Consider the following 27,110-nt stretch of genomic DNA (forward strand, 5'->3'; position numbering starts at 1 on the left):
TGCACGGCTATATGAGCCTAAGTGTTCTCAGAGGGGGCTATTTCTCACCATGTGTTGAATGCACTAAATCCTTTACTCAGCAGTTTATATTTGCAATGTGTTTAAAAAGCCATGTGTAAAAAGTTGTCTGTGCCATAGGACATAAAACAAAATGAAAAGAATTTAACACGTTTTCCCTGCAGCAATACCACCTCACGCTGCAATCTCAAAAGCTAAGCAGGGTCATATCAGGTCACTACTTAACATAGGAAAGGAAACATTCCTCCCCCAAGCTCCCAGGAAAAACCCAGGGTTCTGCAGGAAGCAGTGTTGGCAATTTAGCAACATGCTCTTCTCTAGAAGTGAGAGCCGAACCAGTGCAATATCCTGACAAGAGGCACTTTGGTTGGACATACCGTGTTTCAGAAGAGAAACATACTAACATTCCTGACTGCTTGTATTAAAGTATTCATGGGACTGCTTGCAAGTGTGAAGATATATTGTATCCCAAAAAAATCTCAATTTAGGCAGCTATTTTCCCTGCTCTAAAGTCACTCTCGCACCATGCAGGTCAACCGTACAATGTCAAGCACGGTCTCAATAAGTCACTATAATACAAATAGATATCTTTCACTGCCTGTTAACAGCAAGCTATGTGCCACTGCACACAATTACTATGCTCTATCGTAACAGCTGTTTAACTTCAGTGATTGTTACAACTTTCTGTAACATGCTTTTGGATTCTTCTGGTTGAAATCAATATTTAAAATGAAAAACACTGATGCCTTAGTCACGTGTGATCACTTTTTTTTTTTTAAATACACACATCTAGATACTCAGAAGTGAGTTTAAATTCATCTCCAAAGAGTGTAGGGAAGGGGAGAAAAATCCATATTCCCTATAGTTTTTCTTATTGTCTATAGCTACATAGTTCCATAAATAACGTGAATCCATATCAATAATCAGCTTTAAAAAATTTTTTTGCAATTCAGAAACCAAGCAGAAAAAAAGACCCATTATAGAAGCATTTTACCTCCTCTGTTTATTTCTTGGGGAATTGAGGGTGCCATCATGGTGGTGTCCATTGGCTGTGAGCCATCCTGTGTCATCTGATCTTCCGGAGGCAGGTAAGCAGGAGGGGGAGTATCAGCTAAATATAGAAAAGGCAGAGATACAACTCCTTCCGTCTCTTTAAAAATGTACATATATAACCACATGAACAGTTGAGCATTAGCTCGGAAATACTTTCAGCCTGACTCGGCTAGAACTTCTACCTACTCATCAGAATGGCTGAGAAAGCAATCATGGACCTTGATCCAGGGAAGCAGAAGGTTATTGTATATGAAAGTAATTTTTATCGTAGTTATATCAATCAAGCTCAGCTGCATGTGTGTCAACAGTGCTTCATAAGTTCAAGGCACAGTCTACAAATCAATGTTTCCATGCTCAGCACCCGCAGCCCTACGTTAATACAGAACAGGAACAGAACACAAGCACAGGATTTCGAGTCAAGAGTTTGTAAATGTATTTAGGCATTGTTATGCTCACTGTAACAGGCCATTAAATATTTTAGGTTCTAAGTCTCATTGTTAAAAGGGATTTAAGCTCTTAAGAACGCCTTAAAAATTCCTTCCTGACCCCCACAGATTTTTTGCCCTGATTCATCATATTCAATTACTACCATTCTGCACCAGAGAGCAAGTAAGTGCCTTCCCCTCTGCAGCACTTATCTTCTCCCCTTCCCCACCCAATCAGTGAGTGAGTCACTATCATGACAAGTAACCAAAAGGCAAATAGGCTGGTAACTTCCATGCAACTTTCTGGTCTTCAAAATCTCAAATGAGTTCACGTTAGTAACACAACTCTCAACTAAGCAGGACAGTAAGAAGACAGCAATGTTCTCCCAATTTTTACCATCCTTTTCCACTTGGCCTTACAAGCAGTCCCACTAAGTGGGCAGGCATGCACCATGGATGGTGAGGATAAAAAAATGTGATCCTTTATTCAGAGTCTAAATCTATAAGACATTTGTATAATTGGAACTCTTATGCTGCTGACATACACACCTGAGAAAATATGGCTAGAGAGTACTGTGAAGGACACCATTTTGCCAGGATATGCAACATTTTCACATTTCTAGAGAATAGCCCTGCTCCCCTCCTACATTTTAACAACTGGGTTTCCTCCTGTGCTACTAAAACAAAGTGGGTGTTGGCCAAGAGTCCTGTCTCAAGGCAATGACTCACAATACTGAGTCAGGCTAAGATCTCAAGTTGGATGCCTTCATTTTTCCCCCACCACAACACCCTCCACAATTCAGTTTCTCCATTAAAGCTACTGAGTCTGCTTTACCTCTAGCCAGGAACGCAGGCAAAACAGGACTCATTAGAAACCAAATTCAATGAAGTACCATAAAACCATCTGTAGGCAACCTTTCCCATTACAAACCAAGCATGGGACTCCAGTGACCTGATCTGTATCCACTGGGACACAGGGTCCCAGAACCTAAATCTCTCAAATTCTTATTCTGTACGGTCTTAAATAAAATATTGGGATAGGCGGGTTGCCATAAGTTACTGATTTTTCAAAAGGAATTATAAACACATGCATGCAACACACAAATCTTTACCCAGAAATTTCCCTTGGTGAAGAGACAAATATCAGTAGTTCAACTTCAATGAGCACCCCCTTTACAGAAGAAATAACATGCACAGTTTTGCAAATCTCTCTTCCCCATTCCCTCCTCCAGTCCCGATGGAAGGCAGGCAACACCATTTCCCTAGGTTCATTCTCAGAAGCAAAAAGTTAAAGCAAAAACATTTTTAGAAGCTGCTTTCTTCATTGGGTTGCCAGATGGTTTCAACAAAGATACCGGACACACTTGACATTACATCACAATCCATATTACATCTTATTTAGAAAATACCGGACATTTATATTTTCTCAATTTGTTTCCTGAACAGAAAGCTCAAATACTGGACTGTCCGGTTCAAAACCAGACACCCGGCAACCCTATTTCTTCATGATACTTAGTCATGGACAACCCAAGAAAAAAAAAGACAGGTTTTTATAGAAATAGTCAGTATAGGGATTTTAACCGTTAACTGGTGGGGGCTGGAGCAGCTCCCCGCCTTCTGTGGGCAGGGGGCTGCTCCAGTCCCCTGGGACCCACCCCATGTGGGGGGCACTCCAACCTGGCTAGAGCAGCCTTCCGCCCACCCACAATTAATCGGATATCCATTTAAACGTTAAGTTTAACTAACTAGCTAAACAAACAGGATTTTACATGTCTAATAGCCAACAGCCAAAACAGAAATAAAAGGCAATTGTTTCACTGTCTTTAAGTAAGACATGCTAAGGGTTTCTTTACATGGCCTCTGCTGAGAGACTATTATGCAGCTGAAGCATTAGTTTCTTAGAATTACATCACTATGTGAATAAGTTGAATAAAATAGTGGTAGTGCAATCCTCTTGGGAAACATCTTTTACAGAACTATAAACTAATGCTAAACTTAAAGAGTAAGTTTCTTTCCTGATCACGAACTTTCTGTAGCACTATTTTTTGTCGTCAGATTATTAGACATGCATAATACCACTCTTCCCGCAAAACTACACCAGGACTGAAAGCTGCAATACTGCATTATTTTCCCAAAAGTGAAGCTGATTTGTAAGACAAAAACAAAAAACGTATTCAAGCATTTTACCTGTGTTAGAAAGAATACCAACAACATTTATAATTATTGCTAGGCAACCTGATTTAGTCATTACATTCCCTAACATCTCCAACTAGCTATAGAATACACTTAAGTGCTAGCTGAACAGAATTTACAATATCTAGTAACACTATTTAACTCATAGAGAGGTGATCTTACCTGGCATCTGGAAAGGACTTCCTGGGTCCGAGCTAGCAGGTGAGTGTGGATAGGTACTACTGCTGCTTCCAGGGGAATTCGGATAACTACTATTGGGGGAGTGGGGGAATGGATGACTGTTAGGTTGCTGGAAAGAGTCCGGGAAAGTGGCATTGTGTGGCATGTGAGGCTCATTTTGTCCCAAGTTGCGGAATTGAGCCAAGAGGCTATGCTGAGGGTTGTATTCACTGTGTCTTGGAACCAGCACTGGAGGAAGAACTAGAAGAGGGAAAATGAAAAATAGTGAAGATCAGATCCCTATGGGTTACCATCATGCATAGACAAATACTTAGATCAAGTAAAAAAAGTTTGTCCATGTCCCTTACGCCATATAGATGTGTGTCAGAAATGAGGTAGTCACATTCTAGGAACATATGTTTAGGCAAAAACCCTTTCCTTGTATCCTGTTACTGCATAACTTAAATTCACAATGATAAGACTAGTTGTCTGGATCCCTAGCCATACATTTGTTTTTATGACAGGCGGTAAAGAAGAACAAAGGGACAAGCTATAAAAATCTTTTCATTTTTAATAAATTATCAGAGATGCAATGTAACATTATTTCACAATTTAATGCTGACCCATAGTTCATTTTATTGCACTTGGTTCCCATGCTAATCATTTAATGGTTTGTAACCCAAAACCCCACTAATGAGAACATTTTTTTTTTTAAACATGATGCTAATACTACATGGGCCTTGAACTAATCCTGGTTCCAACAGCTGTAATTTTATTTTTAGCTTAGGCAATGTGCTTTAGGGTTAATAAAAAAAGGTTACTAGTTTAACCCTCTATGTCAAATTACCATCAAAAGCTTAATTTAAATAGTGTTACATAACGCAATTAAAACACAGCAGCAATCTGTCAAACTGAAGTCCCACCCTATTATTATGGGACAAGCGAGACACAGGTCAGAACTTGCTCATAATACCAGACTTCCAAGATCCATATACTCCAGGGAAACAGATTTATTTTTAATTTATTTTAACTGAGGAAATGAACAGGACGCCAGATGTGTTAATACATAATAATCTTAGTCAGCTTTTTTAGACAAGCATGTCTGCTTCCAAACTCCTCATAGCAGAGGGTAAATCATTTAGAAGATTAACCAGCCCTTTTTAAAGCACAGCTGTAGATTTTTATTTTGGGAGGAAGAGAATCATGGGAGGAAGGCACACAACAGTGGGAGACCCATGAAACCTGATTCCTTTTGTTCCACCCCACTTCACTCCCTGGCTAAGGAAAATGGGGGAAAAAAATCCCTTTTGGAGCCTGCCAACATCCCAAGAATTGGCTGAGAAGGAAAATAAAGGGTGGGAGGGAATGGAACAAACTAGAACGTCTTATTCCCAGAGGCTTATATGCTGCCCCTCAACTCTGTTCACCCATGTGAGAAAAGGTCTAAGACACAGATGCAAATTTCGCATGTGGCACTATGTTCAAAGGCCTCCTCTTTCATCTGTTTAAAACTCACTCTCTGTGATGAAAGCAGCTCAGTTGCTGACCTCAAATGCAGAAGATGCCACGAGATTGTTTGCAGTTTTTCATGACTTTGATATATCCAGAGGAGATTTTACTTACACAAGCTAGCTCAGAACTGCAAATCTTTACTTAAGCAGTCCTGACAACAGAGAATTTGTGTTTAGAGAACAAGCTGCAGAATCAGACCTTTGGACTTTAAGGTCGAGTTGCAAGTCAAATCAGTACCAACTGTACATATATATCCAGTTTCACCAACAGCAGTTTTCATTATATTTACAATCCTTAAGCCAGGGTGTCATTATTTAAATGGATTGTTTCACTGTTAACTATCCAGTCATTTAAATGAATACAGTCATGTTACAGGATGCAGGAGATGTGCTATCTTAAGATCTCACATGCTGGAAGTTTTTGCTCTTTGGCCTGATACATCACCAGGCAAATGAGTAGAAGAAACGTGTTAATTCTATTGTGCATATTCCAGCAACTGGAGAAATTCATTTACATTTACTCCACCATTCACCTCAATATTTCAAATCTTACCAGTAGCAACAAGGCACAATTCCTCTGAATAGAAGGATTCCTCTTTTCATTAAAATCTGCTCTAAAAACCTTTTGGGTCTCTGAGCAGATCTTATTCAATAAAATTCAAATTAGGGATGTTAAAATGCATGCCACTGTGTAACTGTTGAAATTTTCAGGGGTTACACATGGGGCGGCAGCCAGCTCCTGGTGCACACCAGCTGTCACCTGCCACCCCACTCCCAGGGAGCCGGCTTCTGCCCTGCACTGCTGCCTCTAATACAGAGGCAGCAGTGCAGGGCAAAGCTGCCTCCTGTGGGCCACCCCATGCTGCTGCCTCTGGTACAAAATCAGCAGTGAGTCAATAGCCGGCTCCCTGGGAGCTGGACCGGGAGCTGCATGTAACTATTTGAGTAACCGATTACCTCATGTGGTTGCCTGTTTCAGCAGCTACATTCTTATATAGGGTATTACTTGTCACAGCAAACGTGTTGTCCTAATAAATTAGAAGGGAAAAGGTTTTGTGTTTAAAGATGTATTTTCCCCATTTCTGTCTTTGTAATAATTTCTTACTTCTCCGGGCATTAAAACACTACTTCCCTACCTCTCTATTTCCTGCAGGTGAAGGTTAAACTTTTCTAAGCTAATTTCTGAAAAACAAAGTACATCATCTACCTTTCCCACCCTTACAATGACATACATGACATCACAGGAAGCCATGTGATTTATAGCACTTTTTAAAATAGCAAGAGAAACAGGATATTTTCAATATGGTTTTAGTAATTAAAAAGAACAGCAGCAGATTTTCCTTTGGCATATGTACACATCTCCAGTTGCAACTGATCCCTTCACAAAAAAATTAGAAAAAAAAAGCAGGTGTAAGTATGGATGTAAATTCTACATTTCCCCTCCATGTTTTCCTCCTGCATCCAAACCATTCCAAGATACATGATATGATTTTGGAGGGCGGAGAAAAAAAATCTCACAAAAATATATTTCATTACAATGTAATTTAAGTATTTTTCCAAATTGCAGATAGTTGAAATTTATGTAGTATCTTGAAAACTATTTTTTTCAAAATATTTCAAACATTCACAATGCTACAGGGTAAACAAAATCAAAGGAAAAAAAAGACAACTGCAGAGTTTCCCCCTCCCAAAACTCCTTAACTCAAGTGAATTGGTGCTTTAGAGAGTCTCAGCTGGCCTGTCAGGCTACAGCTCGAGTTAGGAGCTGCTAAGTTGTGCTAACACACACTGTACTTTTTAAATGCCATTTCACAGTGTTGCCTAGCTCAAGTGAGAGCTTCTAACTCAAGAGAGGAGTTACTTCCACTTCAGTTAACTGTGCTAGTGTAGCCAAAGATTGTTCAAAAATATGGAGGAATGGACAACTGTTCAAAAATAGTACTGTGAGCACAAATCATTCTTACTCCCATTTAAGCCTGAGAGCTTCTGTTGAAGACTGAACCATACAGAACAACAAATAACTGAGGCTCAGCACAGCAGCAGAAAAGGTTGATCTCTGTAGCAGGTGCTAGCCCCAGAAAGAAGTAAATGAAGGGAAGAAAGCATATATATATATATATATATATGAGAGAGAGAGAGAGGGAGAGAGAGGGAGAGAGAGAGAAAGAGAGACACACAGACACACACACACAGTGTGTGTTGCTATTACCTATTAGGGCACATCTCTGCTGGACATTGTCGTAGTGATAGGAAAAGGGAGACATTTCTTTCACAAGCTCTTTCAATGAACAAGAAGAGCTACAGTGAGAAGCAGCAATATTAGTTTTACCTGAAAATCTCTCACTTCTATATAGAAGTCACTATTTAAAAAGGGAAATATATACTCAAAGTGTTTTTCAGAAAAAAATGACTAACCACAGATACCTTCTAAACTCAGCAGATCTGAGTGTCACATCTGTCTGCTTCATCAATTAAAAGTAAGGTTTTTAAAGTGCCAATTAGCTGCTTTGTTGAACTGTTGCACAAGACAAAGAGCTAGATTCTATCCTCTCTCAAACACCTGGTTTTTAACTCCAGGTCTAAAATTTGGTCCTCAGTTAGCCTATGCAACAATCCCACCTGAGGTAAACTTAAAAAACAACAAATAGTCGGGTAGCACGTTACAGACTAACGAAACATGTAGATGGTATCATGAGCTTTTGTGGGCACAGCCCACTTCTTCAGATGACCGAAGAAGTGGGCTGTGCTCACGTAAGCTCATGATACCATCTACATGTTTTGTTAGTCTGTAACATGCTACCAGACATTTTTTGTTTAAGTTTATCCTGTACAAACTACCTGGGCTACCCCCTGAAGCTTCTACTTCAGGTAGTTTCTGCAGTCTGTGGGATTGTACAGGTCTAATTAAGACCATAAAACAAAAGGTTTTACAGACCAAAATTACCACCACTCAATGAATAAGAAAGGAGCACCAGAAGGGAGACCAGAAGTGTAATATACCTTTACTTTAGCAAGGCTTTTGATACGGTCTCCCACAATACTCTTGCCAGCAAGTTAAAAGAATGTGGATTGGATAAATGGAGGGTAAGATGGATAGAAAGATGGCTAGAAAGCTGGGCCCAGTGGGTAGTGATCAACGGCTCGATGTCAGGATGGCGGTCGGTTTCTAGCAGAGTGCCCCAGGGTTCAGTTCTAGGACCGGTTTTGTTCAATAGCTTTATTAATGACCTGGATGAGGGGATGGATTGCACCCTCAGCAAGTTTGCAGATGACACTAAGCTGGGGGAGAGGTAAGATACACTTGAGGGCAGAGATAGGGTCCAGAGTGACTTAGACAAATTGAAGGACTGGGCCACAAGAAATCTGTGGAAGTTCAACAAGGACAAGTGCAGAGTCCTGCACTTGGGATAGAAGAATCCCAAGCATTGTTTCAGGCTGGGGACCAACCAGCTAAGTAGTAGTTCTGCAGAAAAGGAGCTGGGAGTTACAGTGGATGAGAAGCTAGATATGAGTTAACAGTGTGCCCTTGGAGCCAAGAAGGCTAATGGCATATTAGGGTGCATTAAGAGGAGTATTGCCAGCAGATCCAGAGATGTCATTATTCCCCTTTATTTGGCTCTGGTGAGGCCACATCTGGAGTATTGTGTCCAGTTCTGGGCCCCCCCACTACAAAAAGGATGTGGACACATTGGAGAGGGTCCAGTGGAGGGCAACCAAAATGATTAGGGGGCTGGAGCATATGACCTATGAGGAGAGGCTGAGGGAGTTGGGTCTGTTTAGTCTGCAGAAGCAAAGAGTGAGGGGGGATTTGATAGCAGCCTTCAAATTCCTGAAGGGAGATTCCAAAGAGTATGGAGAAAAGCTGTTCTCAGTAGTGACAGATGGCAGAACAAGGAGTAATGGTCTCAAGTTGTGGTGCTCGAGGTCCAGGTTAGATATTAGGAAAAACTATTTCACTAGGAGGGTGGTGAAGCACTGGAATGGGTTACCTAAGGAAGTAGTGGAGTCTCCATCCCTAGTGGTGTTTAAGTCTCAGCTTGACAAAGCCCTGGCTGGGTTGATTTAGTTGGGATTGGTCCTGCCTAGAGCAGGGGGCTGGACTTGATGACTTTGAGGTCTCTTCCAGCTCTATGATTCTATGACTCATGCTCAGAGTTCAAGATGGAAAATCCTGTATGGATGAAGTGGCAAAAGAATAATTAGGAATGAGAAGGAAATCTCTATGGCAATAATTTTAGCTTATAAAATTCTAAAAGGGTTTTTTAGCTAAGACCTAAAAAACCCAACCCTACCTCTCCCTTCCACTTGAGTCCTCAGCAGATGAAATCAGCTGCGATACACTGGCTAGCAGCCTCAGTTTAAACAGAGTTGATTTTAGTACATTTTAAGTTGAGGATTCAATCTGAATTTGCTTCACTTTCTTTGGCATTTGTAGTGTTAGATAGCTGATGCGAGCATATTGGTTGGAACCTTTTCTTAAGACCCCACTTTACCTTCCAAAGGTTAAATATCAAATGGAAAGAAAGTTTTGAGGCACTCATTTTTCAGATAGTACAAGAGAACAAGACTTTCCTTGACAAGCATAAGTAGCCTGTAACTACGGGACATATAAAGACACTTACACTCTTTAATACACTCTGTATTTAATTGCTCTTAACAGTAACTAAGATTGTTATGTCCAAAGCTGGTCTCAGAGGACTTAGCTACATTCTGCTGTTCTAACACCACCTGATTCAAACAAGGTTTTTCCTATGCCATGTGGTGGTGAAAATTTGTTTTGCTGTTTCTCAGCAGCGGAAGTGCCAAGATTTTAGCTGTTTGCTTCAATAGGACTTAAGTTACACTAACTGCAAATGGAAAGACTCTATAATAGCCATCCAGCAGTCTGTTTTGGGTGACTATGATCAGACAGGCACACATTCCAGACTATTCATTCAAGGCGACAGCTGAGAGTCTGGTTTTCTTAACTTTATTTCTCAATTTCAGTAGACCTCACAGCTCGATTTGTCATTTTGCATATTTGCTACTGAAGACTTTTTATTTAAAAACATTTGTTGCTTCATTTACTGTAATTTTGAAGTCAGACATCTGGCACAGCACATTTGGAAAGTAATGTTACTAAGTTTCCTGCATTATAATGCTTCGTTAACATGAGAGGCTTTACTTGGATGACCACTGATTCATTAAATTGACATTTGGTCACAGTGCCTTCAGAATTCAGCACGTGTCTATGCTTAAAGGTCTCAGAAGGGTAACCATATTAGTCTAGATCTGTAAAAACACTGAGGGGTCCTGTGGCACCTTAAAAATTAACAGTTTTTTGGACATAAGCTTTTGTGGATCAGAACTCCTTGTTATGATTCAAGGTACACTTATTAGCTTGTAGGAAAAGTAGTCTGGACGGACATTTGAAGTGATCCAACTTCTCAGTACACCTGTAACCAGAGCTACCAAGAAGGGATGTAAAATCCCATTTAACCAGCTAACTAGTTAAACATTACATTTAACCAAGTAACCGGTCCCACACCCAGGGTGCAGTGGGCCACAGCAGCTTATGGCAGGCCTGGCTACGCCCACTGCAGGTAACAGGCTGCTTGGGCCATGCCAGACTGGAGCACAGGTCCAGCAGAACTGAACACCTCTACACCTCCCATGGCATGGCTGGCCTGACCAGGCAGGAACAGCCCCCCCTTCCATGCCTGTGTCAGGTGGGGGGCTGCTCCAGCCTGCCTGGGCTGCTGGTTAACCAGTTACCAGTAAGCATCACCCCCATTTAACCGGTTACCTACTACTACCATCAAGTTGCCATATAGGTGAAAAGATTTTCAACCTCAACTCTGGACTGACATCTGACAGGAAACTGGTTAAATTTTTAAAAGGATTTATCCCCATTGACAAATCAATAACAAAATCCCCTTCTCTGATTCACACTGGAGAAGGGGAAAAAATCCTAAAATCTGGTTCCCTTCCAGTTGTTTTCAGTGGTGCATTTTAGAACTGAAACTGGCAAAAATTAGATGAAGAAAGCTGAATACCACATGCCAAACAAACTGACAGTTGTTTGCTATTTTGGGGAATTGTACACACCTGTTGTAGCATACCATTTTTAAAAGATACACCCAATGCTAAAACTATGAAGCAATGTGACAAATCCTCACCAGTGACACTATGTAGTCTCCCATCCCCAAACTTACAGAACTGTAAGACGCCTGCTAGAAAAACAATGTCTAGAAACAAGAATTTCATTAACACGGAAGTCAGACCATTTTTTTCCTTCCCTTGTTTAAAGTCAGCTAGTGACTGACTCCCTGTCTCCAACCCCCTTCCCATCCCTTTCTTCTTCCATGTCTAATTCATCCTGTCTCCATTTTCTTGTCTCCTCTTGGATGGTTTCCACTCAATATATCTTCTCTGTCTTTGAAAAGGACACTTAATTCCCCCCTTTCCCCCCTTCCCACACATACATTCTCCAGACTGGAGCAGCAACAACTTCTCCTTTGCCCTTGCTTTTTTATAGTCTTTCCTTGTTGCTTTCCTCCCCCACCTCTAATTCTATTACTGTCTAATGTTCCTCTCCAAAAATGCTGGCTGTATGGGAGTATTGCACACAGCTGGTACACACTGCTCCCTCTAGTCTTCCTGATCAAAGCTTTCCCATCTGGCCGGAAATAGACCAGAAAACTTAGTGCTGATCAGAGTTCTCCCAGGTGTTAGAAGGAGGAGGGAGTTACTGATCCATCCTGGAATCCTTACACTAGCCATATAGGTCACAAGATAGTAGTGCTTAAGAATAAGGTTGCTGATTACTTAAACGTTGTCCTAAAGTCAATTCTGATATGATTTAGCAGCTGCTACCTTCAGAATCACTAGAACAGGGGTGGGGAATCTAAGGCCCCCAAGGCTCAGGGCTTCCTCCCCTCAGCACTGGGGATCCCATGCTGTTGCTCCAAAATCTACTAGCCAGGTTCCCCCTTTGTTCTAGCATGCAAGGGGAATGTGGAGACAGTCTTCCTCCTTCTCAGTCGTGAATTGTGTCGGGGGGGGGGGGTTGTGGGATTTTTAATTTTTTTTGCATTTTTTCCACTTGTGTGTGGCCCCCCCCATTGATTTTTTGGCCCCCCCAATTGATTTTTTTGGTGGGTCAGTGGCCCCCGACCCTAAACAGTTTCCTCACCCCTGCACTGGAAAAACAACATTAGCAGAAGCAGCATGAGAAGTATGAAACCCAAGTTCAAATGATAAAGCACTAATTTTAGTGATTACATTTGAAAGTGCAGTGAAAAAAAGCACAGATGATAGATAAGAAAAATGTTTTATTGAAAGGGCCAGAAACTGGTTTCAGGGTCCGTAAAGTTTTCTAAATACATTTCAAATCCCTGAGATGGATAGTGAAAAGCCTTAAGCCAGTTTGGGCACAAGTTTCAGAGCGGCACAGCACAAGTTCCCTATCATTTTTCTTTCTATTTATATATATAAAAAAAAACCCCTTTTCCTGCTGGATGACAGAGTGATGTCAGCATGTCACTCTGCGTCCCAGAGTTCCTCCCTTCTCAGCGATCCGGTGTTCTTCCTCTCACTCCCTGGTGCTCTGGGGGGGGGGGGGGGGGGGCGGGCGGGGAGGTGGAGAAGGGGGAGCTGCATGGTCACCCTGGTGCTGGGGTTGGGAGAAACAGTAGCCATGTGGCTTCTTCCCTCCCCGGTGCTGGGGGTGGGGTGGGCCGGAGCCACACAGTCTTCCCTTCTCCCCCATGCTTAGAGGGGCCACAGCCTCACCCTTCCCCAGTGCTCCAGGTGGAGAGGCAGGAGCTGCATGGCTTCCCCCTCCCTGGTGCTCTGGGGAGGCAGGAGGGAGGTTGGCAAACACAGCAAGCAGGGGGCATAGCCCCCTACTAACACATGCATGAACAAGTTTTTAGTCAAACAGGATACAAAATGCAGGCTATAGCCCATTTTAAATGTGATTTATCTCAGGACAGCACAGATCTCAAACAGGCTTGGCCAAGACTATCAAGGGTTTTCTCCTCGCTAGTGAACTGCAGAGTTGCCTTTTTTTTTTTTTTTTTTTTTTTTAAATCACAACCACCACCTTTTTTCCCCTCCCTAATCAGACACAGATGCGGTGCGTGTGTTGTTATACTGGCTCCATTTAGACAGCAAGTGACTCTGGAAAATGATCAAGTTAAATCTGTAAAAGCATATGGAGGGCATGAGAGGAGTCCATGCTGGGGATGAATACAGCGGCACATGGCTACTGTTTCCCCAGAGTCAGACCTCTGCTGCCATGGCAGCAAGAAGCCTCCTATACATTCAGCACATTACTTCTTACCCTCAAAAACAAGCTGCCTATCTCAAATGACCTGCACTATGAATCCCAGGTATGCTGACTGACTGGAACATCTGTCTTCTAATTGAAATTAAAAACAAGTTTCTTGCTTCAAATTTCCCAACAAAATGACACTGAATGGCAGTTATGCTTCATACAGCAATTTGGGCAGAGCACCAATCTCAACTCTCCTCACCTTTAGGGCATAGGCTACAGCTGACAGCACAGACCCAGAGCGAGTTTAATAAAGGAATAGGTCAACTGAGCTAACCATCCATTTCATCCACTGGTTACTAGGCACGTAAGAGGTTAACCAATAAAGCTGATGCTTAACAGTTCCAGTTAACTGGTAAACTCCCAGGGGGACAGAAGGGAAGCTTGTGGGGCCAGCAGTCTGTGTGGGTCTAGAACACTGGCAAGCCCATAGAAGCTGGGAACCCCGCAGAGCTTGTTTAACATGTAACCAATTTACATTTTAATTGGTTACACCAGCGGTTCTCAATGTACTTGCTACACTTAAAGACAGAGGCACAGCAGTCGGAACCTGGCGTGAGCAGTTTTCCCCACTGCGCCTCTGCCTCCCCAGCGGAAACAGTGCTGGGTCCAGCTCCCCCACCTTGCCGCCTCTGATACAGAGGCAGCTGGGGGTGGAAGTGACTAGTCGAGTAGTGACTTGACTACCCGATAAGCCTAGACTTATTGGGTAGTTGAGTAGTTGCTTATATCCCTAACTCTGGTGTCTGAGAGAAAGTGGGGAGCGTCTTTCTCCTTTCTCAGTTGGGGGCCACTTCTCACTTGCGTGCAACTGTTGACTGATCTTTCTTTGGGTCAGTGGCCCCCAGCCCAAAAAAGGTTCCCCACCCCTGGCATAAAGGGACTGCCCTGTCCATGACAGGTGGAAAACATTGACCAGAGGCTCCTGGCTGTGGCCTGTAAGGAGCAAAACCATGGGCACTTCCTGTTCAGGCAGGTCCCAAGTAGGTCCCCCTGGGGGTGACCCCACTCACAGAAAACGGAGAAAGCTACTTCCACCCTGAGGCACCACTCCTGGGATTGAAAAGACCGGATGAGGTGATCCACATGGTTGTTTTGCAGGCCCAGAAGGCATGAGGCTCAGAGGTAGGTGAATGTTGTGAAATCGCAAAAGGCAATGGCTTGCAGGCAGTAAGAACGTTAAATATCAACTAACTGAATAGTCAATGCAAAACGCATCGACTATTCTTCAATTAGTCGATGGGATGCCTCCGCTTTCGGTGGCTCAAAGGCAAGGCAAAAGCGCTGCGTGGAGCCCGAGATCAGCTGGGGACTCCATGAGGCTCTGCTGCTTTGAACCGCCGCAAGGAGTCTGATGCCGGGCTCCCTGTGGCATTTCAAAGTGGTCGCGCCTCACCGAGTCTGGGATGAGCAGGAGAGTCCCCAGCTGATCCCAGGCTCCACTTGGCGCTGCCGCTTTGAAGTGCTTCATGCAGTCTGGAGACAACATGTGGGGCTGAGGGGTCTGGCCCCAGGCTCCACATAGCGCTACCACTTTGAAGCACCCCTTTAGCTCTCCCCCCCCCCTCCGCCCTTGCTGTCTCTTTCTGATAGAGGCAGCAAGGGGTGGGGAAACTAGTTAACTAGCGACTATCAGATAAGCATTTGCTTATCAGATAGTCAACTAGTCCTTCACATCCCTACCAGGCACAGGGGAGAGGAGCAAGCACCACCCTGTTGATGGATATGAAACATCACTGTGGTGTTGTATCATGGTGATGATGGACACTTGCCCTGTAGGTGGGTCAGGAACACATGGCAAGAAAGATGAACCTCCCTCAGCTCCCAGACATTGATATGCAATGTCAGTTCTGTGCAAGACCACAGGGCTTGTGTTTGAAAATGATTTACATTCCCTACCCATACCCCTGTATCCGAGGCATCCATAACCATCAGAGTGGCTGGCTGTGGCCTAAGTGATGACTCCATGAAGATCAGTTTAAGCCACTGCTCGCTCTCTTTGGTCCACGGCTTAAATCCCCTGCAGATACTGCTCTTCTCTGGCAGATGATCCTCTCAGACACTTCAAGCAGGTGGTGTGAGGATCCTCTCTGGGCATACCTTGCCCCATTTCACACATTGGTTGAAACCCTGGGGCCACTGCATGCCCGAGGAGCACAAACAATAGGAGGGAGAACACACCCAACCCACGCTAACTACTCTAAGATAACACACACAAAACTAATCTACACTACAAAGAAACTAAAGGCTGCAATGCTAGGGACTAACTACTTGCAAAGCAACAATGTAGAAGCGTCAATGACCTTCACTGGCAGAAAGAAGGAACTGAAGCAGGAGACAGGTCCACAGGGGTATATGTATGAAGCTGTGAGGCGTCCACAGCCCACCCAATAGGTACTGCTAGGAAACAGTCTTCCAATGACACGAGTAGTCAGTCAAAGAAGAACTGAGTTTATTTGGATTAATGGACCATAGACTTTTTCCTAGCTTGACTGCATGTTAAACTCTCAACAGTCCTTAGGATTTTATGCTCAGGGTCCAAAAAGCACCTCAGGTTTGGAGAAATTCTGAAATGCAAGGGATTTTCAAAAGCAGATAACTAGAATGTCTGTCTATTGGGTGGGTGGGAACTGGAATGGAAAGTAAAAGAGCTAAATAGGAATCCAAGATAATTAATTTGCAGGCAGAAATTTCTTATCCATAACTCTTCAAATTAACTCTGATATTTTTCTCTTTCATATTTACTTGAAGGAGGGTAGTTATGTACAATACACAAAGTTCTCTCAGAATTGTCTCGAGCCATAAGTATGACTATTATTTTTAAAATTGCATAAGGATGTATAAAAAGGCAACCTAATTTTGTATTTTAATTTTTTTTTTCTTCCTGGTTTTTTTTCCCTTAGAAATTCAGGTCTTGTACAGCTTGGATAACTATGACAACCAGAGAACTAGTGAAATGAAAATTCAAAAGATAAGATAATTAAAGTGATTCAATCAAATTGTTTCCAGTTTATAAAAACAAAAACACACAAACACCTTTCAAAAGGAAAAACAACACTTCAGAGAAAGGAAACTGATTAAAGATTCATCATACCTTTCCTGCTTCAGTTAGGCAAGAGAGTTAACAACAGGCTTCAAGATCCCCCAACAAGTTACCCAAGCAAAACTAGTGGTGTCATTGCTGGTATCTCCAAGGGAAGGAAAAAAAAACAAAAAACCCCCACCACATTCCCTCCCTCCCTCCCCCTCCCTCCCAACCTTGGACCTTTTCCTCTCCTGCTTCCAGCCACACAAAAAACATACATAATCCCAGATTTAAAAAAAGCCTCATGGTCACCTTTAACTAAATCAAGGAGTAAACTGAAAGAGACAGTTTAGATTTTTCAAGAGGTTCTTAAATAAAAGTTGTGTGCAAGTTTTGGCAGTGCAAGGCAAAGCTTTTAAAAAGCAGCCAGTCAGATCTGATGTAGCCATTAACTACACCATTGTCTGCATTAGCAAGTGTGCAGCATACAAATGATTCTGCATAAAACCAGCAACAGTTGAGCTATCCAACATGCTTGTAGAAGGTGCTTCTTTCTGACAATTGTATCTGTTTGCCAGATGACAAGCTGCCCTCAGCATTTTCTTCCTTATATCACCATTTGCGTTCAGCAGCCTATGAAGAAGCATGCTTTCAACAAAGCCTAGATTCTCCCAGGCTTGCAGTTTCCAGAAGCCTCCTCTCTTGCCCTTCCCCCAGCATTTCATTACAGTCAAATGTTCTGTTTTCAGCCTCCAGTTTGTTGCTTTAGGGGGGAAAAAAACTTATTTGAGGTGAAATTTTAATTTTAAAATAAAAAAAATTGAATCTGGAGTTAAAATTGAGATTTTTCAAATACATAGCTATTTTTAAAAATCTATATGCTTGTGTATAGGAGACAAGCATCACTTCAGCATCTTAAGTTTTAAAAAGCGTATAAAAAAAAAAGTTGAGGCCTTCATTCCCCAGTTCAGAGTACTGTGATTTTAAACATCAAGAGTTGATTTTTTTTATATCAACCAGCTTTTCAAAAAAGCCCAAATGTAATAATGAAATAGAAAGTGTAACAAAATATACATCGTCTCAGAGGGGTAGCTGTGTTAGTCTGTATCTGCAAAAACAACAAGGAGTTCTGTGGCACCTTAAAAACCAAACATATTTATTTGGGCATAAGCTTTCATGGGTAAAAACCATTTCATGCAATGCATCTGACAAATATGCCCAAATAAAATCTGTTCATTTTTACAGGCCTACTAGACCTGGAAGGTTGGCAACTTCAGCTATAGAAACAGAGCTGTGGTTGACATACCTTAAGCCAAGCTTGGTGCCATCTCCATAGCGGGAAGGTGATGAGAGGAAACGCTCTTGTCGACTTCCCTTACTCTGGGACGCCTTCAGTATTCCATTTAGCGAACACCCGAAGATCAATATCCAGTGTGGTAAATATAGAGACGGCCTTCATCTTTCTTTTCTACTGCATTTGTAGAAAACTGGGCGCAAAGGGGTCTCGGTCCATGAGTAGGAATCCTAGGTGCTACTATGATACTACTGAAAATGACCAAGTGTGGGGCTTGAGCTGCAGGTCTGTAAAATTTCAGAGTAGAAGTTTGTTCCCAGACGTCAGCTCAAGCTTCAACACTGCAATTTTACAACCCTGCAGCCTAAGCCCCACAAACTAACATCAGCTGACGCTGGCGAGCTTATAATTGCTATGTAGCCCCGGTCTAGTTCAGTGGTACTCAACCTTTTCAGAGTACCATACCCCTCTGAGGAGTCAGATTTGTCTTGTGTACAGCCAAGTATCATCTCATTTAAAACTACTTGCTTCCGCCCTCCTTACCCCCCGAAATATTCATACATAAAAATACAAAAAAAAGTGTCACAGAACAATGTTACTGAAAGTTTGCTTACTCATTTTACCATGTTGTCATAAAATCAATTTGATTATATTTACATGTCAGTGTGTAGTATACAGAGCAGTATAAATAAGCCATTGTCCAACTGAAATTTTAGTCTGTAATAATTTTGCTAGTGCTTTTTTTAAATGTACCGTATATTCCGGCGTACAAGACGACCTCTGAAGTTAAAAAACATCCCCCAAAAATTGGGGGTCGTCTTGTACGCCGGATGCCCCGCCGCCGGAGCCCCTCTGCGGCTTTGAAAGCCTCGGGGGAAGCCGGCACGGGGGGGGGGCATCCCAGGCGCGCATGGGCTGCCCCCCCTCCGGAGCCCCTCCGCGCATGGGCTGTCCCCCCGCCGGCTTCCCCCGAGGCTTTCAAAGCCACGGAGGGGCTCCGGCGGGGGGGGGGGGGAGGGGGCCGGAGGAAGCCCAGGCGCTCCTGGGGCTTTGCTCCCGGTGCCTCTGGTCTGCTGGGGACCATCTCCAGCAGACCAGGGACACAGGGAGCAAAGGAGGCGGAGGGGCGCTGGGGTATAAGATGAAACCCTATCTTTTAATTAAAAAGATAGGGGGTCGTCTTATACGCCCAGTCGCCCTATACGCCGGAAAATACGGTAGCCTGTTGTAAAACTAGGCAAATATCCAGATGAGTTGATATGCCTCCTGGAAGACCTCAGAGTACTTTCCAGGGCTTCACTCATTTACTTCAGTAGCCTTTAGATTAGGCCCTAAAGCCCTGACTCAACAAAACATTTAAGTACATGTTAAAACTACACTCTGCTGAGCAATTATTTCTGGAATATTTTGATTAAGGCCCTGTCTATGCTGGCAAATTGTCTCCTAAACCCCTTTTTAGCAACAAAACCCAGAGAGCATTCACACTGCAAGGCAACAAAAGTTGCAACAAATGCTCAGTTTTGGCAACAAAATACTTCTCCCTCTCCCTTTACTGTTGACAACCATGTACTTTGTACTACATGAGATATTTTGTTGAGTTTATTGTAGGGATGTCAATGTGTAGATGACTGCACAATTAACCAATAAGACTGGGCTTATCTGTTAATCTTGTCAACCATAGCCTCCCACCCCGCTTCCTCTGTATCAGAGGCAGCAACTGGGAAGAGAGTGGGAGCTGATGCCCATGAGGAGCTGGCTTAAAAGCTCCCCATGAGCACCAGATCGACCTGTTCCTTCCCACTCCCATGAGAGAGGCAGCAGCACAAAGGGTGAGGGGGGAAAGCGGTAGCAGATACACACAGGGAGCTAGTTTTCAAGCAGGTTCCCTTTATGTGCCAGCTCTGGGGTGCTGTCTGCCCCCAGCACTGCAGCCTCTATCAGAGACAGCAGTGTGGTGGCAGCAGGCGGGGCTGCTGCCATGAAGCCACCTCTGTCCATGGTGGCCCAGGCTTGCCACAGACAGAGGTTGCTCTGCAGCAATAGCCCCTGTCCATGGGGGGGGTCCAAGCTCCCCGTCTGCTCACAATGGGGAGCCCATACTGGCGATCCAGCCTTGTGCTCCCAGCAAGACCGGAACCAGTGCTGGGGGAGCAGAGTGGAGAAAGCCCTGAGTTTTCCTAGATTTTAAAATCATATTTTAATCTAGGAAGTGTCTCTCATCACAGCAGATATGAACCCCGAGATCACTCAAGCAAGCGCATCCGGCTGCACACAATGCGGTGGTGAGCACACTAAATGAGCAGGGAAGGTGGCTAAGATGATGGCAGAGGAGCCGGGCTGTGGGGACAAGGAGCAGCTGGATTTTCTGAGGGAGTGGCACATGCGCTTATTCCAGTGCTGCCTGCAGATCCTGCCAGAGATACTCATCCCTGGAGACCAGCAAGTCTCCAATTGGGGAGATGATGGGAGCTGGATGCTGCTCCCAGGCTGCTGCTAGGTGGTGTGTACAAGGCTGAGAGGGCCTGTTGGGAGTTGTCTCAGGGCTTGTCCCATCGAGGTGCCTCAAGGGCGGGTTCAGTTTGTGGCTGGCTCCCAGGCTGGGGATCCTGCCGCTGCTCTATTGGCCAGAATCCTGACAATGGAGCAGCAGGAAGCCATGCCTGTGACAGGGAGCCTGAGAGCTGCGCAGGCACAAAAAGCAAGTAAGTGCTGCCCAGACCCTGCACACCCCACCAAGATCCTGCACCACCAGCCTGTTCCATAACCCCTGGCCAGACATCCACCAGCACTCTGTTCCTGTCTCCTCTCCAGGCCAGATACCTACCCCCAGCTTGCTTTTTTCCCTTCTCTCCTGGCCAGGCACCCTACTTCTAGCTTGCTCATACACCCTACCTCCCACCCAGATCCTGCACCCCCATCCCTATCCCACTCACTAGTAGCTCTGTCCTGCACACTGAACCCCTAATTTTTGGCCCCACCCCGGAGCCTGGGGGGCCCCAAAAATCCACTAACCCTGGAACCCCATTAGAGTTAATCGGGCCTAAGGCCTTGAACCTCAGTTCTCCCTCCCCTCCCCACCCCTACAATGGGACTGGAGTGCCAGGGGAGTGAGGGATTTCAGTTGGGGACCACATTAGCGAGGGTTCGGGGGGTTTTTTTGTTTGTTTTTTGCTTCTCACTAGTGTGATCCCTGTGATTTTTCTGTGGGTCAGTAGCCCCTGACCCAAAAATGGTTCCTCACTCTTGCCATAAAAAAAGACAAAGTTGAAACCTTGTGCGTTAGACGTAATATTTTACTTTATTTAAAAATGAAGCCTAGCCAACAAGCCCCGTAATTGGGGCCAAGCCCCCCATCTAGCCACAGCATCGTAACACTCCTGCACCCCCCGCACACCCCAACAATGAGCCCACCACACACCTGAGCCCCCTGCCCTGAGCTCCTCATACCCCCACATCCCCAGTCCCTCACTATAACTCTCCTGCATTCCCCCCCATACCCGAGTCCTGTGCCCTGAGGGGATCATACACCCTAACTCCTGCCCTGGGCCCCTCATACAGCCCAAACCAGACTCCTGCACCTCCACATCCCCAGCCCTCTGCTGAAGGATTGACAGAAGACAGCCTGAATGGGTACATGAATCTGTATTTGACCAGTTATGATGTAAACTTCAAAGAAGTGTATGAGAAGATTCAGCAGCAAAAGTCCCATTAAATACAGTCAGAGTACAATGTTTCATTTATGCTGTTGTTCATCATTATGTCAATTACCAAGAATATTAAGTTGTATATTTTCAGTCATGCAAATGGGCATTCTTATCCGGCTCTTTGTTGACCATTAGTTCTGAATTTTGATGTAGTTTGTCTCTTTGGTTTGAAAAAGTTGCCAACCCTTGCTCTAGTGCATGGGGCTGGGGGCGGAGGGAGGTTTGACATCGCAGTGGCGTAGGGCAGTAAGTTGCTCTAGTGCAGCTGATGAGGTGCTGTATTCCTGTGAGCTGGCTAAGCTCTGCCTGAGTCCGCATTGATGTGCGCTCAGATATCAATAGAATCTTGCTGGGAGATGGTATTGAAGCTTTGCCTAATGTAGATTCCATGGCAGGGCAGCCACTTCCCCATCACCGTGATACAACACTCTCCCAAACCATTCCTTGTACTGTGTTGCCAGAAGCAAGGCAGCACGCAGACTGGCTGTATAAGGAGTGGGGCGCACCTCCACCTCCCCCACTAGCATCCAGAAGCAGAGCCCAGGTTTGCCTGTTAACCTTCAGTAGAGATATATCAGAGTAATGGCCGCCTGTAACCAAGCGTAGGATTATTACAAATTGTTTCCATGTACATCTTCTGCACAAGCACTGACTGTACTTTCTTGGGGACCCATGCCCAACACTTCTCTTTTCCTTCCCACCTTTAAAATTCACCAGAATCAGACTATCTGGAGAGATCTGTGTTTGCCTCTAGGCTAACAAGAAAAGTGGCCAGTTTTGTTCAGAGATGTGCATGTTAGTGAATTATTACAATCTTAATTGTGAATCTTGCAGTCATTCCATTAATCATGGTTACTTTTCTGGATCAGAATTTGTGAAGTTAGGCACTTTCAAAGCATCAGAGAACAAGGGAGGATCTGGTGAAGGACAGAGATGTAAAATCCCATTTAATTAGATACCCCATTAAAAAGGGCACGTGGAGCGGGGGCAGGCTGGAACAGTGGGTTAACTGGTATCATTTACATCCCTAATCAAGGATGTGTTGCATGTTTCAACACTTCAGAACAGGAAAAAAAAAAAGAGAGAGAGAGAACAAAGACGACCTATGAAGACACAAGTCAGACCAGAAGCCACTTAGTGCATGCTAAAGCTCATAGAAGACCAAAATGAGATGCTCAAGTGTCCTATCAAGATGGAGAAAAAACAGAAACAAAGGTCTCCCTGTCAGCACATTCAGAACTCTTTTCATAGCAACCTTCCCTCCACGGTCACACATGCAAAATTCTTTATCTAGCAACCATCCCTCTTTGTCCACACACTAACTAATTTTCAGTCTGGTAGTGTTTTTTTCCCAGCACACACTATTCCCCGTGAAAGCACCTGTGACTTTGAAAGCCGGATGTTAACATTATAGTGAGGTTTTCCAATAATTCTTACCATCCCTTACCACTGAGCATCCTAAGTGAAAGACATCAAATAAAGACTAGGGATGTTGGTGAGCTTGTAATTGAATAGCTGTGTAATAGTGTGAAATTTTAGTGGCTACATGACTATTTGATAGTCCCTGGGGGCAGGGCCAGCAGCAGTGCACTCCCGATCCCACTCCCAGGAAGCCCCCTACCTCTCTGTGCTGCTGCCTCTCTATCAGAGGCAGCAGTGTAGGATGACAGGCAGGCGCCAGTCCATGAGGGGAGCCAGTTTAAAAAAACAGCTCTCCTCATGGACTGGCTGCCTGTGCAGGTGGCAGCACCCCCTGTCCACTGGGGGTCCAAACTCCCCACAGACAGAGGCTGATGCAGGGGATGGAGTGAGGGTGAAAGAAGAGCAAGCTGCCGCAAAGGAGCCTCTTTCTCTCTGTGGCCAGCCTGGGCCTCTGCAGAGGCTGGTCTGACAGCGTGCCCCTGTCTGTGGGCCCTGGCACACCAGACAGAGGCTGCTCCGTGGTGCAGCCTATGACCTCAGGGAGCTCAGACATTCCACAGACAGGGGCTGCTGCCTTGGGATAGAGGCAGCAGTGAGGGGGAAGAGGCAGGTGGCATCAGGGAACCAATGCTGGGAGGAACTGGCTCTTAAGCTCCTGCTCCCCTTGCTGCTTCTGAACATGGGGAAAATGTGAGTAGTCGAGAAGATTAACTGATAAGCCAAGTTATACTCAACTACTTGTTTACATTCCCTAATAAAGACAAATGCAATGCAGGTTTCCATGAGTTAATTTTGTGTGAACCAAACCACACCTATAACTCTGGCCACTGTGGAAGCCAGAAATATCCCTTGGGTTTCATGGCAATGCCTTGCTCAGGATGAGCTGTGGGATGAGGCAGGGAAGCAACCCCAACATACAGAAATGTCAGCTCCCCTCACCGTCAAAGTGGTTCCTCAGAGCCAGGAGCCAGTCACCAGCCCCACACAGGGCCAGCAGGGCCCCACTGCTGCCCACTCCCTCCCGGGCTGGAGCAGCCCTCCTAGGGTGTGTCTAGACTACAGGTTTTTTCCAAAAAAAGTGGCCTTTTTTCGAAAAAAAACTTCCCTGTGTCTATACTGCTGCCGCGTTCTTTTGAAAGTAAATCGAAAGAACACTGAAGTTTTTTGACCGCGGAAAACCTCGTTTTACGAAGAATGCCTTTTTTCAAAAGTGCTCTTTCGAAAAAAGGCGCTATGTAATGCAAACTGCTTTTTCGAAAGTACTGGTTGTAGTCTAGACGTTCTTTTTCAAAAGAGGCTTGCAGTCTAGATGTAGCCCTACCGATTCTCACCCTGTTTCATCAGTTAACCCGTTATACCAGGGCTACTCAACTTTGGAAGCTCTGGGAGCCACAATGATACTCACAGCACATGCTGAGGGATGCAACTTAAATGTAGTTGCATATACATATGCAAATACCTTCTTTCACACTGACAGGCATGAATACAAAGATTAAGGCAAGACTACACAATATGCAGGCCCCATTTAAGTCAGTTCTGCTGATATTAATAAAATGCAATATGTATCCGATTTCCACCCATACGAAAGCACTTTTAATGAGCCATGACAGCCCAGGAATTTAACTACTAGAATGCATATCAACAGAAGACCATTATATTGACTACTTCTTTGTTTTGGCTCCCACCTGCAGGCTGCCCCCAGGTAAACCGAAACTGCACTGCGAACCGCAAACAAACGGGCCCCGGGCCGCAGGTAGCCCATGGAACATGCGTTAAGTAGCCCTGCGTTAAATACTACGTTTAGCCAGTTAATCGATTAGATGGGATTCTACATCCCTACTAGCAATGTGGCTATGAAATGTCAACAATGGGTGGCAGAAAAGCAAGTTTGATGAGTTTTCAGTTTTGGCGACTTTAGGATGTTGATGGAATTTTAATAGCCAAACCTTTCCAATACAGACATAGCCTAAGACAAGAGTACTCAATATGTGGCCTGTGGACCGCATAGGGCACATTTATATGCGGCTCGGGGCTGAACATGCAGCCTATGGGTGGGAGCTAAAACCAAAAAGTAGTCAATATAATGTACAATCCTGGTTTTATTTCCTAAAGACACTATTTACAGTACCAAAATTGAATGAAAGTGGCAATGACAGTAAATCCAGGAAGCACAAGGATGGCTTGTAAGCTACCCGATACAACCTTGATCATATTAGGTATTATGTTGAAGGGTTTACTTATATTTAATTTTGCCTAACTTGTTGCAGCATTTTGTAATTTCTTTTTTAAAAAGATACCACGAAACCAGATGAAAACATTCTCAAACACCAAACCAGTGAACTGCTGCCAGGAATAATGCAGAAGTTGCTGCCAAGATTAAAACAGTAAGCATAATGTTAACATTGCTATTAGAACTTGTTAAAGTCCTATTGTTGCTCAAATATATAAAAGGTTTTTTTTTTTTTTTTTTTTTTTTAAGGAATCCAAGTCTTCCTTGCATTGGGATACAGACACACATCTGAGCCAGCTATCTAAACATAAGGACATAGTTAGGGACAACTGTTCATTTTAATATCCCATTTCTAAAGAACAGAAAACTGTCTTAAGGCTTTGTAACTAGGTTTCTAACACAGCCCTTCCTTTAAGCTTCTACTGAATAAACATGCATGTTGTGGTATTGGCTTTAACTGTTTGGTAGTTAGTGTAAGGTCTTGTCTACACTGTAGTGTTTAAGCTATACAGAAATAATTGCTCTGTTATAAATCCCTACATTTGTACAGTGTATCAACAGTAAGCCATGGCAAGCTTGTGCATTGCATCTAAACTAGGGATTGTCACTGGTGCAACTACATCTGTACAGCTACACAGTTCATGACTAGGAATGTTGTTAATGGTTAACCATTGAAACGGTTACCTGGTACCAAGGATCAGCCTGGAAGGCTGCTCCAGCCCCACAATCCCCCTGTGCAGGACTGCCAGCTTCTAGCTCACACGGGCTGGAGGCCCGCAGGAGCAGCCATGGCAGACCTCCCCCATGGAAGTGGTCCTCTAGCTGGACACGGGCATGGGGTGGTCCCTGCAGCTACACTGGAACAGCTTCCCCAACCACACCCCTTTAATAGGTTCAGTGCAGTCAGCACTATGTTTAACCATTTAACCAACCGGATTTTACATCCCTACTGGTGACTAAAGCCTTTTGTGCAGACAAGTCCCAAATACTTAAACATATGTTTAACTTAATTCATGTGAATATTTCCAGTCAAGTGAAATGGGCTATTTGTGCTTAAAATGTTAGCAAGACTGAGAAGGCAAGAACAGAAAGAGATGGTGCCAAACAAGGATTTTACATCTACAAAGCACAGACAATGGATTTAAAAATAAAGTATGTGTATTAGAAAATAAGATACTATTGGTCACTAAAGCATTATGTGAATTAGGGATGTGAACAACTAGTCGAGTAGTCGACTATCTGGTAAGCAAATAATCACCACATTAATCGACTAGTTGTTCCCCCCTCCCCCCTCCTTGCTGTCTCTATCAGAAAGAGGTGGGGGGGGGGGGTGCTTCAAAGTACCGTGGCCTAGGGGATAGGGCGCTCGCCTGGGAAGGACGGGGTCGTGGTTTCTAGTCCCAGGTCGGGGGGGCCAAAACCAGTCGTCCCCGGGGCTGGAGGGATAAAGGGTTATGGAGCCCAGGGCCAGATCCGGGCTCCACGTGGCACTGCCACTTTGAAACACTGCATGTGGCCCAGGGCCAGCTGGGGAGTCCCCAGGCTGCACACAGCATTTCCAAGTGGCAGCGCCGCATGGAGCCCAGGGTCAGCAGGGGAATTCCCCTGCTAATCCTGGGCTCCAGGTGATGCCGCCACTTTGAAACACTGTGGGGAGCACAGGTCCAGTGAGGGACTGCCTGACTGGGCCTGCAATCCCGGCAGCGCTTTCGCCTCTCAACCGTAACAGCCCTGGGACTGTTTCTACATGTCAAAGGTA

At 44.4% G+C, this 27,110-nt stretch overlaps 1 protein-coding gene across 2 annotated transcripts in view; it reads right to left on the reverse strand.

Annotated features, from left to right (window-relative positions):
- SMAD1 (SMAD family member 1) overlaps positions 1 to 27,110 on the reverse strand; it is a 69,750-nt gene that overhangs the window by 12,137 nt on the left and 30,503 nt on the right. For both annotated transcript variants that reach the window (XM_089777975.1, XM_006114681.5), the window contains 2 exons: positions 3,852 to 4,109; positions 1,013 to 1,129 (listed from right to left, as the gene is read on the reverse strand). In XM_089777975.1, coding sequence (XP_089634101.1) covers positions 1,013 to 1,129; positions 3,852 to 4,014 — 280 coding nt within the window. In that variant the 5' untranslated portion in view covers positions 4,015 to 4,109. The remainder of the gene's footprint in view (positions 1 to 1,012; positions 1,130 to 3,851; positions 4,110 to 27,110) is intronic.

Source organism: Pelodiscus sinensis, chromosome 4, assembly GCF_052426305.1.
Source record: "Pelodiscus sinensis isolate ZL-2025 chromosome 4, ASM5242630v1, whole genome shotgun sequence".
Taxonomy (NCBI): domain Eukaryota; kingdom Metazoa; phylum Chordata; order Testudines; family Trionychidae; genus Pelodiscus; species Pelodiscus sinensis.